Source organism: Equus caballus, chromosome 2, assembly GCF_041296265.1.
Source record: "Equus caballus isolate H_3958 breed thoroughbred chromosome 2, TB-T2T, whole genome shotgun sequence".
In the NCBI taxonomy this organism is placed as follows: domain Eukaryota; kingdom Metazoa; phylum Chordata; class Mammalia; order Perissodactyla; family Equidae; genus Equus; species Equus caballus.
The window spans coordinates 33,627,119-33,644,538 of record NC_091685.1 but is presented as its reverse complement, the minus strand read 5'-3'; the positions used below and the strand labels follow the sequence as shown (position 1 = coordinate 33,644,538).

General features: G+C 50.0%; 1 protein-coding gene and 1 non-coding gene across 3 annotated transcripts; both read left to right on the top strand.

The window, feature by feature from the left end:
• The first annotated feature begins 2,327 nt into the window (after positions 1-2,327).
• On the top strand, positions 2,328-17,252 carry PINK1 (PTEN induced kinase 1). Of its 2 annotated transcripts, XM_014737247.3 has the most exons (8): positions 2,328-2,838; positions 8,003-8,290; positions 9,759-9,859; positions 12,844-13,026; positions 13,564-13,727; positions 14,680-14,807; positions 15,162-15,398; positions 16,549-17,252. In XM_014737247.3, the coding sequence occupies exons 1-8, from the start codon at positions 2,440-2,442 to the stop codon at positions 16,804-16,806; spliced, it is 1,758 nt and encodes a 585-aa protein (XP_014592733.3). In that variant the 5' UTR covers positions 2,328-2,439; the 3' UTR covers positions 16,807-17,252. The 2 variants fall into 2 exon arrangements, with proteins under 2 accessions (XP_014592733.3, XP_023491356.2); XM_023635588.2 differs by lacking the exon at positions 12,844-13,026 and having other exon boundaries at positions 2,330-2,838.
• Positions 10,917-11,055, top strand: MIR9060 (microRNA mir-9060). Its single transcript, NR_128083.1, has one exon. It is a non-coding gene; the product is annotated as a microRNA mir-9060 (primary transcript).
• Positions 17,253-17,420: the final 168 nt, after the last annotated feature.

The following is a 17,420-nucleotide window of genomic DNA, read 5'->3' as shown; positions in this document are numbered from 1 at the left end:
CTCTCAGGTTAAACAAGAAAACAGCAAATTGACAAGATTAACTTCTTTTCATAACAAGGTCAAAAGGTAACCCTATTAAATATTTACAGTAATCATCAGGTACCCAGCTTCATTTCCACTTTTACACTATGTGGAATAATGCTGCTGTAAACATTCTTGGGGAAATTATGTATGCATTTCTATGGGTCTATACCTAGGAGTGAAATTACCAGGTCCCCATGATGCGGGGTCAGAGAGCTGAGGAGTCGAAAGAAAGATTTCCTGGACTCTCAAGGTCTGGCAGAAGTGCTCTTTTATTCAGAGAATAGTGTGGAATAGCATGGGGACAGAACCCATGGGCAGTAAAGAGCTGCTGCCAGTATGGGGCTAGGACCCATGGGCAGTAAGAGCTGCTGCAAAAATGGGTTGAGGGTAGGGCTAAATTTAAGGCATAGGTACGTGAGTTATCTCTTTACAAGACAAAGGAAAGAATATGTTAAAAAAAAGTTGTTAAAATGGTATCAGTGCAGGTGGGGTCTGGTTATTGAGTGGTCCTGTAATTTTCAGATAAGAATCAAACCGGATTAAGTAAATGGCTGAAGCCACCACCTTAAATATTATTTTTAGCTAAAGACAAAGGAGGATGTTGGGGGTGGAAGGGGAGTCGATCATGGGAGATTACCACACAAGTACAGTAAACAAGATACAGATTTAAGTCCTTGCCTTTGGCATTGATTAAGAGTTTCCAGAGATAAGGTCATCCCCCCTTCTTCCTGGTACAGAGAGGGAGACAGCTTTACAGATGGAGATTTCCTTTACAATGTAAATATCTCTTAACAAAGGGTAAGTAAATTGTACTCCTCAGAGCCTCCTTCCCATCTGCAGTTTTTAAAAGTAACCAGTCTAAAATAATCTTCATCACCCACTTAATAGATATTTATTAGTTTCAATATGTTTAAATTCACCAATTCAAAGATGTATCCTTTTGCGATTGCCTTATTTTAGACGCTAGCCTCCTATTCTTACTCCTCCACAGCATGGAACCAGGGCTGTGCTGAAGGACGCAAATGAGCTCTGAAATAAACAGGTTAGGCTGTGCCCTTTCTACTCAAGCAATGCTGAGGTGGGTCTCAGGCCAGACAAATGTCTCCTTGCCCTGAGGCTCACCCAGTGACACACAGAGATACATGGCCACACCTACAAAAACATTTTACACATCTTGAAGGGCCTCTCACCCACAAACAGCCTTGGGAGTAATGAGTAGAGGTAGCCATGACTACAGGAACTTTTTTAAATGGCAGCGTCACATAATATACCTCCTTAGCCCAGGGATGGCTTAGTCCCTTGCTAAAGAATAACCCGCTGACCAAATAAATCATGGAGACTTTGAATCCCCAGTTGAATAAGTGTAAAATGAAACAAAAAATCAGGGAAATCTGAATATCAACTGAATGGTAAATGAATTATGGAGTTAATTTTAATCTTTTTAGAGGTGATAACATTGTATACATTTTTTATCACTCATCTCTCTTAGAGATAGATACTGAAGTATTTATAAATGAAATAATATGATGTCTGGGCTTTGCTTTAAAGTAATGAGGGGGGCAGGTAGTAGGAAGGTGTGGGTGAATGAAATAAGGGTCATTTATTGATAATTGTTGAAGTTGGATAATGGGTACATGGGCTTCACTATACTATTCTATTTTTGTGTATGCTTGAAAATTCCTATTTTAAAAAAAGGCAAGAAAAAGAAAGGAAAAAGAAATCGGTCAGTACGAATCCCTTTTATCAGTCATTCCTAACAGCAGCTTTGGGTGACAGGGCTCTGACGCTAATGAGCTGTGTGACTGTGGTGGGCAGGTCGCTCCACGTCTTAAGGTCTCAGCTCTCCCATCTGACAAATGCAGCCTTTCGGGGAGATTCCTCTCGGGGTCCTAAGAAGTAAGCAGGGCCTGTGGGCTTGTAGAGGGGAGCCTAAGGGCACTGGGGGAGGCAAGGACTCAACAATCAGGGCAACATGAACTTTGAGCTCTGACACTTACTGCATGTGACCTCAGACAGTCACTGTCCTTTCTATGTTTTCTTATCTATAAAAACGGCATTCCTATCTCGTTGGTGGGAACATTAAATTAACAGATGTAAAGAGTTTGACACAAGGGAGGAGTAACGATAAATATCAGTTTCCCTTCTTAATTTCTCGATTTTGCCCAGGCCCAGCAATGTTCGCACTCAGGATCTCCCTGACATGCAACCCCCTGCCCGGGTCCAAAGCGCAAAGGGCAAGACTACCCGCCGCTCAGGTGCGCGCACAGCGCCCTCGCGCGCCCGGCCGGGGAACCGCCGCAGAGGCGGCCCCGCCCACCGGCGTCCGCGCCTGCGCAGAGGCGCCGCTCCGAAGTTTGTTGTGACAGGCGCCCCGGACGCCCGCGGCGGCGGCGGCGACACCGGGCCGGCGCTACCATGGCGGTGCGACAGGCGCTGGGCCGGGGCCTGCAGCTGGGTCGAGCGCTGCTGCTGCGCTTCACGGCCAAGCCTGGCCCGGCCTACGGCTGGGGACGGCCCGAGCGGCCGGGCCCCGCGGCTGGCTGGGGCCGCGGAGAGCGCCCCCCAGGCCAGAACGCGGGACCCGGCGCGGAGCCGCGCAGACTCGGGCTTGGGCTCCCCGACCGCTACCGCTTCTTCCGCCAGTCGGTGGCCGGGCTGGCGGCGCGGCTCCAGAGGCAGTTCGTGGTACGGGCCCGGGGCGGCGCGGGCCCCTGCGGCCGGGCCGTCTTTCTGGCCTTCGGGCTGGGCCTGGGCCTCATCGAGGAGAAGCAGGCGGAGGGCCGGCGGGCGGCCTCGGCCTGTGAGGACATCCAGGTGAGCGCCAGCCGCGGGCGGGGCGGGGATCCTACGCAGGTGAGGGGGTGGGGCTAGGGCGGGGCGGGGTCCTGAACTGATAAGGGGCGGGGCTAAGGTGTGGACGTGTCCTACACTAACAAGGGGCGGGGCTAGGACGTGGGCGGGTCCTGAGCTGATGGGGCGGGGCTAGGGTGTGGGCGGGGTCCTGAGCTGATGGGGCGGGGCAAGGGTGTGGGTGGAGTCCAACGCTGATCAGGGGCGGGGCTAGGGTGTGGGCGGAGTCCAACGCTGATCAGGGGCGGGGCTAGGGTGTGGGCGGGGTCCTGAGCTGATGGGGCGGGCCTGGGAGGCATTTGCTTGATTGGGGCTCTGGGTCAAGATTTACCTTTGTCGGAGCCAGAAATTCCTTGGAAATCACCGATTAAGGCTCATTTTCGTTGTAACTGATCTCCTGATGTGGGGCCAGCACCTCACATTTGTTTTACTGTTTTCCCTTCCTCAAACAGCATAATGTTTTGGAAGACAGGGCTGCTAATTGTAGCTCCTGTTGCACCAGGGCTAACGGCTTTGTGTAAATTTTCTAAAATTTAATGACAACTAAGTCATAACACTTCTGTCACTAAGGTAGTTGTCATCCCCAATTTATGGATGAGAGGAAACGTACTCAGAGAGGTGAAGTACCTTGCTCGAAGTCACACATCTAATAAAGGGCGGTGCCCAAAGTCTGACTCTCCAAAGCTTGTGGCCTTGACAGGCTGCCTCCACAGTTTAGCAGATTAGTGACATAGCTGAAGCCCCAGTAAAAACCCTGAGCAGCAGGCATAAACATCAGACATGACACGTTTTAGTTAACCTCTGCAGAGTTATCAGGGGTGACTAGGTACATAGGCGTTCTTAGGCTTTTAAATGCTTAAAATAGCTCAGAGACCTCTGTTACTACTCAACCAAAATCTGTATTAGTTAGGCTTCTCCAGAGAAACAGAACCAATGGGATGTGTTTGTAGAAAGAGAGATTTATTTTAAGGAATTTGCTCTGCAGTTATGGAGGCTGGAAAGTCCAGAATCTGCAGGGCAGGCGGGCAGGCTGGAGGCTGGGAAGAGCAAGTGTCGCTGTTCCAGGCTGCTGCAGAATTCCCTCCTCTTCCGGGGAGGTCAGTCTTCCTCCCGGGGTTTGGAACCACTCACTGAGTTGGTAAGGCGCCTGCGTTTGACAGCTTAGGGCTGAGGCCGTGGAAGATGGGGTGACTTGCCCAAGGGCACAGCCAGTTAAGGACCAAGCAGCGTCTCCCATGTGTCCTGGTTTCCAGCCCAGCTCTTGTTACTCATCACCAGTGTCTCATATTTGAGCTCTGGCCAGGTTGGCATGACAGGTGACATTTGGCCTAGTCCCCAGCCACTGTCCTTGTCTTTTGCAGACAGAAGCCAAGAGTGAGAAACTTGACAAATCCTGCTTAAAATTATGGAGGCGTTTTTTAACCGAGGAGTGTGATCCTCCTCAGCTTACTGTCCACACGTCCTTTTCTCACACTGCACTCTCCTGTGCCTTAAATTTTTAATTAGTTCCCAATTTATTTTAAAAATTCAGGTGTTTGACTTCTTTTGAAAAAAAATCACCAGATCTGGCAACTCTAGAGCTAAAATTCCATGAGGTGTCAGACTGGAGTAGAATAGTGGCTGCGCCCTTTAGATGGAGGTGTGTGGAAAAAACCCAGGTGTAAAACAGGCAGAAGACATAAATATATATTTCACCAAGAGGAGATACAGATGCCAAATAAGCATAGGAAAAGATGTTCAGCATCACTAACCGTTAGGGAAATGCAAATTAAAAACACAATATGATGTCTCTGCATACTTATTAGAACAGCTAAAATAAAAGATGGTAATGATGCAGAGGATGCAGAGAAACTGGACTGATGGTGAGAATATAAAATGGTACAGCCGCTCTGGAAAATGGTTGGCAGTTTCTTTACAAAACCAAACATGCATTTACCATATCACCCAGCCATTGCAGTCTTGGGCATTTACCCAGAGAAGTGAAAACTTATGTTCATAAAAAAACCTGTACACAAGTAGCTGCTATGGAAAACAGTAGTCAGCACCCCCCAAAATTAAAATAGAATTATCATATGATCCAGCAATCCCACTTCTGGGTGTAAACTCAAGAGAATTGAAAGCAGGGACTTGAACAGATACTTGTACTCCCATGTTCATAGCAGCATTATTCATAATAGTCAAAAGGTAGAAACAACCCACGTGTCCATCAATGAATGAATGGATAATCAAAATGTGGTATATACAGACAACGGAATATTATTCAGCCTTAAAAAGGAAGGAAAGGGGCCAGCCCGCTGGCAAAGTGGTTAAGTTTGTGCACTCCATTTCAGCAGCCCAGGGTTCATGGGTTTGGATCCCAGGCGTGGACCTGCACACCATTCATCAAGCCATGCTGTGGTGGATCTCACAAAAAATTGAGGAAGATTGGCACAGATGTTAGCTCAGCAACAGTCTTCCTCAGGCAAAAAAGGGAAGATTGGCAACAGATGTTAGCTCAGGATAAATCTTCCTCACCAAAAAAAGAGGAAAAAAGAGGAAGGAAATTCTGGCACATGCTTACAACATGGATGAAACTTGAGGACATTATGCTCAGTGAAATAAACCAGTCACAACCAGGCAATCACTGTACGATTCCACTCACATGAGCTACTTACAGTAGTCAAATTCACAGAGACAGAAAGTAGAATGATGGCTACCAGGAACTGGAGGGAGAAGGCATGGGGAGTTATTGTTTAACGGGTAGAGAATTTCAGTTTTACAAGCTGAAAAAAGTTCTGGAGATGGATGGTGGTGATGGTTGCATAACAGTGTGAATGTACTTAATGCCACCGAACTGAACACTTAAAAATGGTTAAAATGGTCAATTTTATGTATATTTTACCACAATTCTTAAAAATATTTTTTAAAGCCTGTCATGAGTGTTCATAGAACCATCACTCATAATAGCAAAATATTAAAAACAACCCAAATATCCTTCAGCAGGTGAATCGTTAAACAAACTCTGCCGCATCCATACAGTGGAATACTAAGCAATAATGGGACTCCATTATTGCTACAGGTCACAATCTAAACCAATGTCAAGGGCATTATGCTTAGTGAAAGGAGTCCCAAAGGTTACATACTGTGAGATTCCATTTATATAACATAGAAATGGAGAACAGGTCCGTGACTGCCAGGGGACAGGTGGGGGCGGAACAAATACAAAGAGGGAACACAAAGGAGTTCTTTTGCAGTGATGGAACACGTCTGCATCCTAATCGTGGTGGTGATTATGCAAATCTGCACACGGGGTAAAATTGCATAGAGCTACACGCTCACACACACACACGAGTGTGTGAATGCATTTTAAAAGAAATGGTGACAACTGAGTAAGGTCTGTAGTCTAGTTAACGGTAGTGTACCAATGCCACTTTCCTGGGTTTGATATTGTACTACTGCCATATAAGATGTCACCACTAGGGGAAACAGTGAAGGGTACACATGACACTTTGTACTATTTTTTTTGCAACTGCCTATGAGTCTATAGTTATTTCAAAATAAAAAGTTAAATATATCTCATTCTCAAAGCCATGGCTGATAAAGGATTGCTCTACAAAATACTTCTTCTCCTCCATGGAGTTCAGTAACTAGTTGGCAAATCGAGATAGACTTTCATTTTTTTTTAAGTTAAAAGTTATTGTGCAAGGTGCCTGAGCTTACAGATACTAAGTGCTTTAGGAATCCTCCAGAAGGTGAGGTGGCTGTGGGCTGGGTGGTCAGGGCTGGTTATAGAGGAAGGGGGAGCTCGAGCTGGGACTTGATGGATGAGTGGGGATGAGCCAGGCAGAGCAACACGGAGAAAGAGAGGTGGAGGGAGTCGTGTGAGCCAAGTTTCCAAGAGAGACGGATGAAAGATGAGTACGGGCAGTGCACAGACCAGCCTGGCCAAACAGTTTGCCATGAAGGAAGTACCAGAGCAGGTACTGAATAACCTCCTGGTTAGGTTTGGGTTTGGGGGGAGTTTTTTGCAGGGAAAGATTCACCTTGAGCTATCATCTGTTGCCAATCTTCCTCTTTTTTTTTTCCTCCCCAAAGCCCCAGTACATCATTGTATATGCTAGTTGTAAGTCTTTCTAGTTCTTCTCTGTGAGCCACTGTCACAGCATGGCAACTGACAGATGGGTGGTGTGGTTCTGCAACCAGGGAGCAAACTCAGGCCACTGAAGCGGTGAGCACCAAACTTTAATCACTAAGCCATCAGGGCTGGCTCTGGTTAGGTTTTTGAACAGAGGAGTGACACATGGAAGCAATGTGGTTTCATCTGGCTCAGAAGCAGGTGAAGGAGAGAGTGGGAAAGTCTGGAGGTGGGTGACTAACCATGGAGAGGAAGGGATCAGCAGATCAGACAGGATTTGAGGGAGAAGGTGGAGCCTGGGCACCTGAAGAAGGGATGTCACCTGCCTGAAGTAGCGAAGGACCCTGATTTGGGGGAAATGGGCTCTTACCCAGTGCATCCCTACACCCCCACCTGCATTTCCGTCTTTTTCCATCAGGACTCTTGCACTCTTGTTCCTTTCTGAAAACAGAGTGGGCCCACCGGATTAAACTAAGTGGTAGAGACAGAAAGACAGGACGTGATGACTCAGCTCCGGGGATCCTCCTGATTTCACCCCCTTGCCTGCAGACCACTCACAGTGGAGAAGTGGCTGTTGACCATGTGCTCCTGCCCATCCACAGCGCCTGGTAACCTTCCAGTAGCTGCCTGTCAAGGTCTTTGCAGAGAGAGCCGTCTCCATAATCAGAAACATCCAAGACTGTGCTGGGAGCTTGACAGGCAGTACAGGAGTGGTGTATCAGCTGCAGAATTTGCAAGTTCTGATCTCTTAACTAATTTACCATGTTCTGTGTTAGGCTGTCTCTGTAATTGCAATGAAGCCACAGAGTTTGAGAAAAGTTATTCTGAATAATGAGAGAGAAAGGCAGTATGGCCTGAGTCCAGGATGAGCAGTAAAACCCAATTTGGTTGTGTTTTTATCAGCTCTGGATCTTGTCAGTGAAGACCTGCCTCGCAATACCTCTCCCTCCCATTTCCCTTTGCTTGAGCCTGCCTAGGCTCTCTGGCACATGGTGCATGCTTTTTTCTTCACAGGCAATTTTTACCCAGAAAAACAAGCTGCTACCTGACCCGTTGGACACTAGACGCTGGCAGGGCTTCCGGCTGGAGGAGTATCTGATAGGGCAGTCCATTGGCAAGGGCTGCAGTGCTGCCGTGTATGAAGCCACCGTGCCTGTGTTGCCCCAGAACCTGGAGGTGGCAAAGAGCACCGGGCTTCTTCCAGGGAGAGGCCCAGATATCACTCCACGAGGAGAAGAGGAGGAGCGAGCGCCACGGGCCCCTGCCTTTCCCTTAGCCATCAAGATGATGTGGAACATCTCGGTAAGGAGGGGCCTTTCATCTGTCACGTAAGCATTTCTCAGAATGCCAATCTTGGTGGACCTGATGGCACCCTTTCCCAGGAAGTAGACAGGCAGAGTCTCCCCACTGCAGGGGCCCATATAGTTAGGCTGCCTCACCCTGTCACACAAGAGTCTGAAGTAGCGTGTCTCAAATTGTAATATGTCCACTGTTCACCTGGGGATCAGGTTACGAGGCACATGCTCATCTGCTAGTCTGGGGGTCCCTGAGAGTCTGCCTTTCTAATAAGCCCCCAGGGGAGGCCCCGCTGCTGGCCTGTGAACCACACTTTGAGCAGCAAGAGCCCAAACCACTGGTTTCTAATCTGTCAGCGCTGATCAAGTTAGTTAATTTCAGGTCTGCAATTACCACCCTCCCCTCTCTTTCCCTTGACCTGCCTCACTGGAGAGGAGAGGCCATGCCTTTCCTCTAAACTCTCCCAGCCTCCTCACTTCCAGATCAGAGGCTTGTGTGTCACCTCCATGCTCTCAACTCTTGGAGGACTCGAGGCTTTGGGAAACTGAGTATTCCCTCCCCTCCCAAAAGAAACAAAGATCTCTGTCTATTTAGAGTAATTTCTTTCCCTTGCCATTATGCAGGTGGGTTTCAAAAATTCAAGACCTGACATTCTTTCTCCTGCCCAGAGCATCTATCCAAGGTTAAGGTGGAAAATGCCACAGCAGCTCATGTTGGACACTGAAGAATGCAGTTTCTTGTTTTGATTTTGGGAATGAAGGTTATTAGACTGTTGCACTTCCAAACTGGGTTAATAGCCAACAAGTAGCCAAACACTTTGCCCATGAAACATCTAGTCTGAGCATCAAAACTTCCACTGGTTGGGGTGTGACAGCTGTGGCATTCAAAAGAGCTAAAAGACTTGATTCTTATAGGAGCTTCTCGATACTTCACAGGTTTCACAGGTCCTGAGAGCCATTCATAATGAAATGAGGAAAACAAGGTGCTTTTCCTCCTCTTCGGTTTTTTTCTTTGTTCGTTTGTTCCTGGGGGATGGGGAGGGCTGGTTGTGATTCAGCACAGCTTATCCAGGGTGGGCTTGTCAGGCTCTGGCCTGTCTGCTGAAGGGAGCCTGCAAGGATGAGTCTTGGCGGTCCAGTGGTCAGTTCCAAGCCTGGTGGTGACCGGAGGCATCTGTGGCAGGAAGAAGGCTTCCATGTTCTAATCATCTTGACAGCTCTTCCTGCCCTGGGCACCTGAGCTACCAAGCGTTTGAGATGTGGGAAGCATCCTCTGAGCTGCCATGGATGGCACCTGTGCCCTCTCTCTCCCTGGAGAAATTGGTCTTGGCTTGCCACTTTAGAGAGGTTATCTTATCTTGAAGGTCAAAGCCAGTTCCAGGCAGTAGCTGTCCTGGTCCAGATTACAAGAGGGCTTGGACTTGCCATTCCACTCGAGGCTGTGTAACCCTGGATTCATTGTGGATGTGTTCCAGGCGGGCTCTTCCAGCGAAGCCATCTTCAGCACAATGAGCCAGGAGCTAGTCCCAGCTAGTCGAGTGGCCTTGGCCGGGGAGTATGGAGCAGTCACTTACAGGTAAGCGCCCATCTGTCCACCAGACTGGCTGTGAGTTCTTTGGGAGCAAAACCATTATCAGTGTGCTCAGCACTCGCCGCAGCATCTGACATGACATGCAGTAGATAGTAAATACTGAGTGATGTCGTTAGTGGAGTTTCAGTTGGTGGGTAAATTAACCTGAGAAAGACTGCAGATCGTCTGGCTCCAACTGTAGTTGCAGAAGGCTGATTCCCACCGCAGCAGGGAGAGAGGGCCACCCAGGAACGCCCAGTTCAGAATGTTGGAAAGTTGATCCAGTCTCTGGTTCCTCCTAAGTAATGGCCCGGTGGAGCCCCACCTCTCCGCACAGACTGACTGTCCAGAGCGGAGGTAACGCTCATTCCAGACAGCTGCAGTGCACCTGACGGCGCCAAGAGAGTCAAACAAACAAAAAACACTAACGTGGCCTGTTCCGCAAGAGTTCTCCGTCCGCCGGAGGAGGACAAGTCAGGAGCAGAGTGTGGGGTGTTGAGTGCTGGGTTAGTGTACGCTCAGGTGCTGAGGGAGCCCAGAGGTGGCGTGTGCGTTGCAGGGGTGGGGGCCATTCCGAAAGGCCTCTTGAAGGGACAGTTTGTGCTGCCTTTTGAAAGGTGAGTAGGCGTCACCTAGGCAAAGAAGTAGGACAAGAGGCCTTCTCTGCAGGGGGACGAGGGGGTGGACGGAGCCTGCCCTCGGCAGCTTTGTAAAGCCCCCGGGTCCAGGTGGTCAAGATTAATGCTTGAGCTCATGACAAAGGAGACACGTGTGCTCACTAGGATTTGCAGACCACCAGGAAGCGGTGGGCCTGCTGCGTTTTTGGTGATTTGCTGGAGGGTTGGTTTATAGATCTAGCTCTGTCAGCAGCAGGAAGGCAGAAATAGGGACTCAAGGAGATATCTGTGGAAAACCCCTGCCATGGCTTGGAAGGCTCCAGAATGACTGAGGGTGTGTGCAGGCCAACACAGGCAGGTGCTTGGTGGCTTAGCACTGTCATCCTTTCTCCTTATCCCTTTGTAGGGAAAAGTGGATGGCTGAATGACAGCTGAATAATTTTGAGGGGGCTAAAATCATCGTCAGCTGGCTCCTTCTGTGGCATTGGCTTCAGCCTGCTGACATGGTGCTGTCGTATAGCTGTGAGCACGCTGATGTCTGCTGCAGAGGCCTGCCCAGACCTCCTGACTGAAATCGTCCCTGTCCTTCTCCAGCCCTTTACCCTGCTTTAGGTGTTTCACAGCGTTTATCACCGTCTGACCTTAAATTTTAGATCTCTTCGTCTATTTACTCATTGTCTCTCCAGCTGTACTCTAAGCTCTCTGAGGGCAGGGCTGTTATGGTTTGTTTACTACAGACCCCCACAGCTTAATAAATGTCTCTTGAATGATCAGATGAATATGGCAGAGATCTATGACCTAAAAAAACTGATGACATGGAACTCTGTCTCAGGAGAAACACTCCTCCCCGAGAGCACTCTCAGTGTATTTCCACCCAGCCTTTGCTCACCTAGGGACCTCAGGCTCCGCCCTTTGTTATCTGCTCCTCTCATTTCTTCTTCCACCCGATTTCCGATCCTGTCCCATTTACACCCTATGCTCCACCAGGCTGAATTCCTACTGCCCTCCCCCGAGCGCACCAGGCTCCTCCATGACTATCTTCTGTGCATGCAGCTAGCTGTACTTGGGCTGCCCTTCCCACAGCCTCCTGTCCTGCTCCAGGTCTCATTTTAAACACACCCACGTGCACACATCTCCCCAGCACAGCCACACTCTCCCTCTGGGCTCCCGTGACTCCTGGGCAGAGCTTTCCCCTTGTGGCACCGACAGCCTCGAGCTGTGGTCCTGATTCTCCTGTGAGCCCCAGTGGCCCAAGGCAGGAAGAGTGCTTTGACTTCTTGGATTGCATAGAACGGGGGCCCACTTGGGTGGACTCGAGAAGGAGCAGAAGGCGGCAGCATGTGGACTGGATCGACAAAGCTCGGGAACCGGGGTGGCTCTGAGGACAGGGCCGGGTGTCTTGCCCCCTTGGCATTGCCTTGATGTCTCTGGGCTTCTGCCCCATTCTCTTCTCTCTGCCACCAGCATCTTTATTTCTGACCCTATGGCTCTTCTGTTCCTGGTGCCTTTGGCTTGCACACCTCTTTGGCTTTCCATGGCCCCATTCATCTCGTGGCATCCTTTCACCTTCAGCTCCACGGCTGACAGCCACATTACTGCCATGTTTCAGCATTTGCACCCCTCAAAGAGGGAATCTAACTGGCCCCCTCCCCTTTCCCTGCCAACCATTTGAATCTCAGATGTGGCTGCAGGCTCGTTGCCCTGGAGTCAGGTGCCCACCCTTAGTCCAGTCAGATTTGGTTGAGGGGCGGGGCTGATACACTGCAGGCAGAGTCACAGTCCAAAATATGGCCACTGTGCCTCAGCAGGGCTGTGGGTGGAGGCTCCTGGAGGAGGAGGGGTACTCAGGGCAGGCCAGTGACAGATCTGCTACGAACTATGCCTGTACCATTCATTCATTCAACAAAGGCTCATTGAGCTCACACTCCATGCCAAGCGTTATGCTGGAACCTGGAGTCACAGGGATTCTAGCTGCTTTACAACATCAGCAACTTTATGAGTCTGTTACCACCCTAACTCCCCTTTGCATTTGGGACCAAGCCCAGAGAAGTTAAGTGACTTGGCCAAGGACTTACAGTGGCAGACCTGGAATTCAAACCCTGGCAGTCTAATTCCAAGATCTCTTAACCTCTGTGTTCTGCCACATGGGGTGGATGGATGGGTGGGGTCATCAAATGAGATGTCATCTTTATGGGGTTTTTTTCCCTCTAACACCAGGCTCTGCACCTGGCACACACAGATCTTCAGTGAATATCTGATAAATAAACGGGTGAATAAATGAATGTCAGCATTTATTGTGGCCTTAGATTATTACCTTTCTAGCTGTTGTATCTAATACTGTCCTTATACGTTTGTCCCTCTTGGCTTAAATAGAACATCCAAGGGAGGTCCCAAGCAACTGGCCCCTCACCCCAATATCATCCGGGTCGTCCGCGCCTTCACCTCCCCTGTCCCACTGCTGCCAGGGGCCCTGGTCGACTACCCCGATGTGCTGCCCCCTCGTCTTCACCCCGGAGGCCTGGGCCACGGGCGGACGCTCTTCCTTGTTATGAAGAAGTAAGTGGCAGGCGTTTGGCAGGACCTGGAGCAAGTGGGAGCTGGTCCCTGCCTCTGCGCACGGGAGCCGGGCGGGGTTGCAGGGAGGAAGGGCTCAGCCTCCGGGAGATGAGGCCATGCACGTCCGCCTGGAGAGCTGCTTCCCTTTAGGATGATCTTTCATGAAGACGCAATCTCATCGTCTTCAGAACATCCTTTTCACCTGGTGCTTTTAGGACATTTGACTCTTGCCCCTTCTCTATAGCTTGCTTGTCTTTAACATAAAAACAGTTCTCCTTCCACAGCCTCTGCACCCTCTAATATTGTCATAATGGGGGTTTTAAGGAAATGAACATCTGTACCATTACTTTCAACACATGAAGCTCCGGCTCTTACTTCCTAATTTCAGGATAGTGGGTGGGAACAGCAAGGATACTTGGGGAAAAAAGAAACCAAAAAGCTCCAGGAAGAAGAGGAAAGGCCATCACCCTAGTAGTAAATAAGGCGCCAGGGCCCACTGATGCGTGACAGCCAGGACCCTGTCCCCCTGTCCACCAGCTACCCCTGTACCCTGCGCCAGTACCTTCGCGTGAATACCCCAAGCCCCCGCCTCGCCACGGTGATGGCCTTGCAGCTCCTGGAAGGCGTGGACCATCTGGTGCAACAGGGCGTCGCGCACAGAGACTTAAAGTCCGACAACATTCTCGTGGAGCTGGACGCAGGTAGGCACCTGCCACGCCCTCCGAGCTGGCCAGGAGCAGTAGGCTTAGGCCTTGGGACGTATAGGGCCCTTCAAGTCTTTTTGGTTTCTATGCTCTATTCTAAGTTGTTGTGTCTTAATTTAGCTCCGCACACAGGGAAAAGCAATCTCTCCTTCGAAATGGAGGCTTTCCTTCTCTCTTTGGGGTTTGTGGGGCCATGGTTCACAGTTCCCAAGTTCATTTTTCTTGCCCACTGACAGAGCAAAAACTTGAGGGGTGGAAGTTTTCTCCAATAGAGTAAAAGAGGTAGACTTTAGCTCGATATAAGGAAGAATTTTCAAACGGTGAAAGCTGACCAAGTGTAGGCCCAGCTGCCTCTGGGAATAATGAGTTCCCCATCATTGGAAGGACTCAAGTAGAAGCTGGATGGCCACTTGCCTGGGATATTGTAAAGGAGATTCATACATCTGGTAGATTTAGAACTACAAGATAAATTACTAGAAGAACTGGCTTTTTAAAGGAAGTCTGTATGAATACTTGTATACCTTCCTAGTGCACCTGTTTCTTGGTTTGCATTTGGGGGTTAAGTTCAAATCAAAGACTTAGGGTGTGAGGGCCCTTAGAGGGCATTAGAGCCTAGCACCATCTGGTGAGTAAATGGTGAGCAGCTCCTTCGGTCTTGGGACAGCTCTGATTACTAGAAAATTATTTGGATTAAGCCAAGCTTTTATCCAGTTCCTGGCTTAGGGGCTTTGATTTCCCAGAGGCAGGCCCATATTGGGGTAGCTGACCCCATTCAGCTCTCTGGCGAGTGGGCACCTGTCCAGGCCTTGCTGGCCTGCGCTCCTGGGCCCAGGAGTCCCAGTGAGTGCATCTCACCATGTCTTGATGGTGGCTTTAGCAGGGACACAGGAGGGCCTCGCAGAGGGAACGGGAGAGGCTCAGTTGCTTACAGCTCCTGTCCCTTCCCCAGATGGCTGCCCCTGGTTGGTGATCACAGATTTTGGTTGCTGCCTGGCTGATGAGCGCATCGGCCTGCGGTTGCCTTTCACCAGCTGCTACGTAGATCGGGGCGGAAACGGCTGCCTGATGGCTCCTGAGGTGAGTCCCGCGAGCGCGGCAGCGCCGTCAGCAGACTCTTCCCCATGTTTCCGCTGAGAGGACGAGACTTGATACCTCATTTTTACTCAACACCTCCATCTTTTCTGACCCAAATTTGGCATAAGTCCCTTCCCTGCCACTTTGCTTTAATCTGGATCTCCCTAATGCTCCTGGGAGGTGTGCGTGTTGTCAGCACGAAGTAGGCAGCCTAAGCAAATTCTGAGCCACAGCCCACTCCAGTTCTGGGTTCCGGGGGCCGGGGCTCTGATTCGCCCATGAATCAGGAGCTGTGCAGGAGCATGAAGAGGTTAGAAATGCCAGCAGCAGGACAGCTCACCCACTGCTTGCCGACAGGTGTCCACGGCCTGTCCTGGCCCCAGGGCGGTGATCGACTACAGCAAGGCTGATGCCTGGGCAGTGGGAGCGCTCGCCTACGAGATCTTCGGGCTCCCCAACCCCTTTTACAGCCAGGGCAGGGCCCACCTTGAAAGCCGCAGTTACCAAGAAGCTCAGCTGCCTCCACTGCCCGAGTCGGTGCCTCGAGACGTGAGACAGCTGGTGAGGTCCCTGCTCCAGCGTGAGGCCAGCAAGGTGAGGCTGTCCCCAGGTTTCCCAGGGATCGTGTGGATGGAAACCCGAGTCCATGTTCAAGTAAAGATCAGGTTTCGGCAAGCATTAGAGTAACAGCTCCTCTGTCTTACAAAGGTAAAGGGCAAGGACAGGAGAACACAAAACAGATTTTAGTATGAATAGGAGGAGGGAAGCTAGCCACCAAATTAGTCAGAATTCCAGCAACTCAACTCTTCTTGGCTTTAGTTGCTTAAGTTACCCAGAAGGGAAAATATGCATTTTTAAGAAATGTTTAATGGAGATGTAGTGTATGAAAACAGCTGAGATCTAATGAGACAGATAAATGAGAGGGCATCTCCTGAGAGCAGATCTAGACTTTTTTTTTTAAGGTGACTGCCAGCTAGGTGAGCCCTTTTTCTTTTTTTTTGCTTTTTGCCTAGGAAGATTGGCCCTGAGCTAACATCTGTTGCCAATCTTCCTCGTTTTTTGTTTTTCTCCCCAAAGTCCCAGTACCTAGTTGTAAGTCATTCTAGTTTTTCTTTGTGGGATGCAGCCACAGCATGGCATGATGAGCAGTGCCATGTCTACACCCAGGATCCAAACCAGCAAAGTCTGGGCTGCCAAAGCAGAGCACACAAACTTAACCACTCGGCCATGAGGCCAGCCCCAGATCTGGACATTTTGACATTACTATAAAGGAATATAAAGGCCAACACATTGGAAGCCATAATCAGAGTAGCAGGTCCGGCTCAGGTGGCACACCTAGTGAAAGAGCATAGACAGACCAGGGTTCAAACTACTGTTCCATCACCTGCCTCTCCCCGTGCACGGCATGCTGTCAGGGTCACAGCAGATGCTGTCTGCTACCAGTTAAGTGATGAGAGACAACGCCTCCCTCCAGACAGTGCTCATACCCAGGAGGCAGTCTGATGGGGAGGCTATTCCAACCTGCAAACTGCCCCCAGGCCAGTCTGTACCCATGGACAGCCTGGAGCAGGGGGAGAGAGCAGCCAGTAGGGGTCAGGTGAGTGAAGGAGGAGAGAGAAGGGTGGAGAAGAATTTGGTTGGGGTCAGAGAAGGGAAGACCCTGAAACGAAGATCAACAAAGTGGGTTGTGGGCCGAATACTCTGTCACAGACATTCTCAGCTTCAGCTTCCCTTCCCATTGCAGAGACCGTCTGCCCGAGTAGCTGCTAACGTGCTTCATTTAAGCCTCTGGGGGGAGCATACTCTAGCCCTGAAGAATCTGAAACCAGACAAGATGATTGGCTGGCTCCTCCAACAGTCAGCTGCCGCTTTGTTGGCCGACAGGCTTACCGAGAAGAGTTGTGTGGAAACCAAAATGAAGGTGTTGTTTCTGGCCAACCTGGAGTATGAAGCGCTGTGCCAGGCGGCCCTCCTGCTCTCCTCCTGGAGGGCAGCCCCGTGAGGGCCGATGCAGCTGGTGAACTACTGAAGAACTTAGCATCTGTGTCTCATGGTCTGTGAATGCTGAGGGCGGGGGCTCCTGGGTGAGGGCGGGCGTCAGGAGGCAAGTGGCGCAGGGAGGGCTGAGCAACCCGCCATGGCCTCAGGCGCGGCAAGTGGAGGGGAAAATTGGAGTCGGAGTGCACGGTCTTTAGCTACTAACTCTAGCTGTGCGATTTTGGATGAACAGATAACCTGTGTGGACTAAAGTCCCCTTACCTGTGAAGTGAAGAAGCTGATCTAACTAGGAGCTGGCAAACTCGTTTGTAGAAGGCCAGGTAGTAAATACTTCAGGCTGTCACAGCTACGCAACTGTGTCATCGGAGCACAGAAGCCGCCTTAAATATGTAAACCAGCGAGCACGGCGGTGCGCCAATAAAGCTTTATTTATGGATGCTGAAATGTGAACTTCATGTGTCACTAAGTATTCTTCTAATTTTTTCAACCATTTAAAAGTGTAAAAACCATTTTTAGCTTACAGGCCATACAAAAACAGGCAGCAAGCCGGACTGGCCCACAGGCCAGAGTTTGCCAAACCCTGGTCTATGTGAATTCAAAGGGCCTCACTCTAAAAAC

Coding starts and splice junctions, on each gene's coding strand:
- PINK1 (XM_014737247.3), top strand. CDS start 2,440: ATGGCGGTGCGACAGGCGCTGGGCCGGGGCCTGCAGCTGGGTCGAGCG. Junction 9,860..12,843: donor TATGGAGCAGTCACTTACAG/GTAAGCGCCCAT, acceptor TGGCTTAAATAG/AACATCCAAGGGAGGTCCCA. Junction 14,808..15,161: donor GCTGCCTGATGGCTCCTGAG/GTGAGTCCCGCG, acceptor GCTTGCCGACAG/GTGTCCACGGCCTGTCCTGG.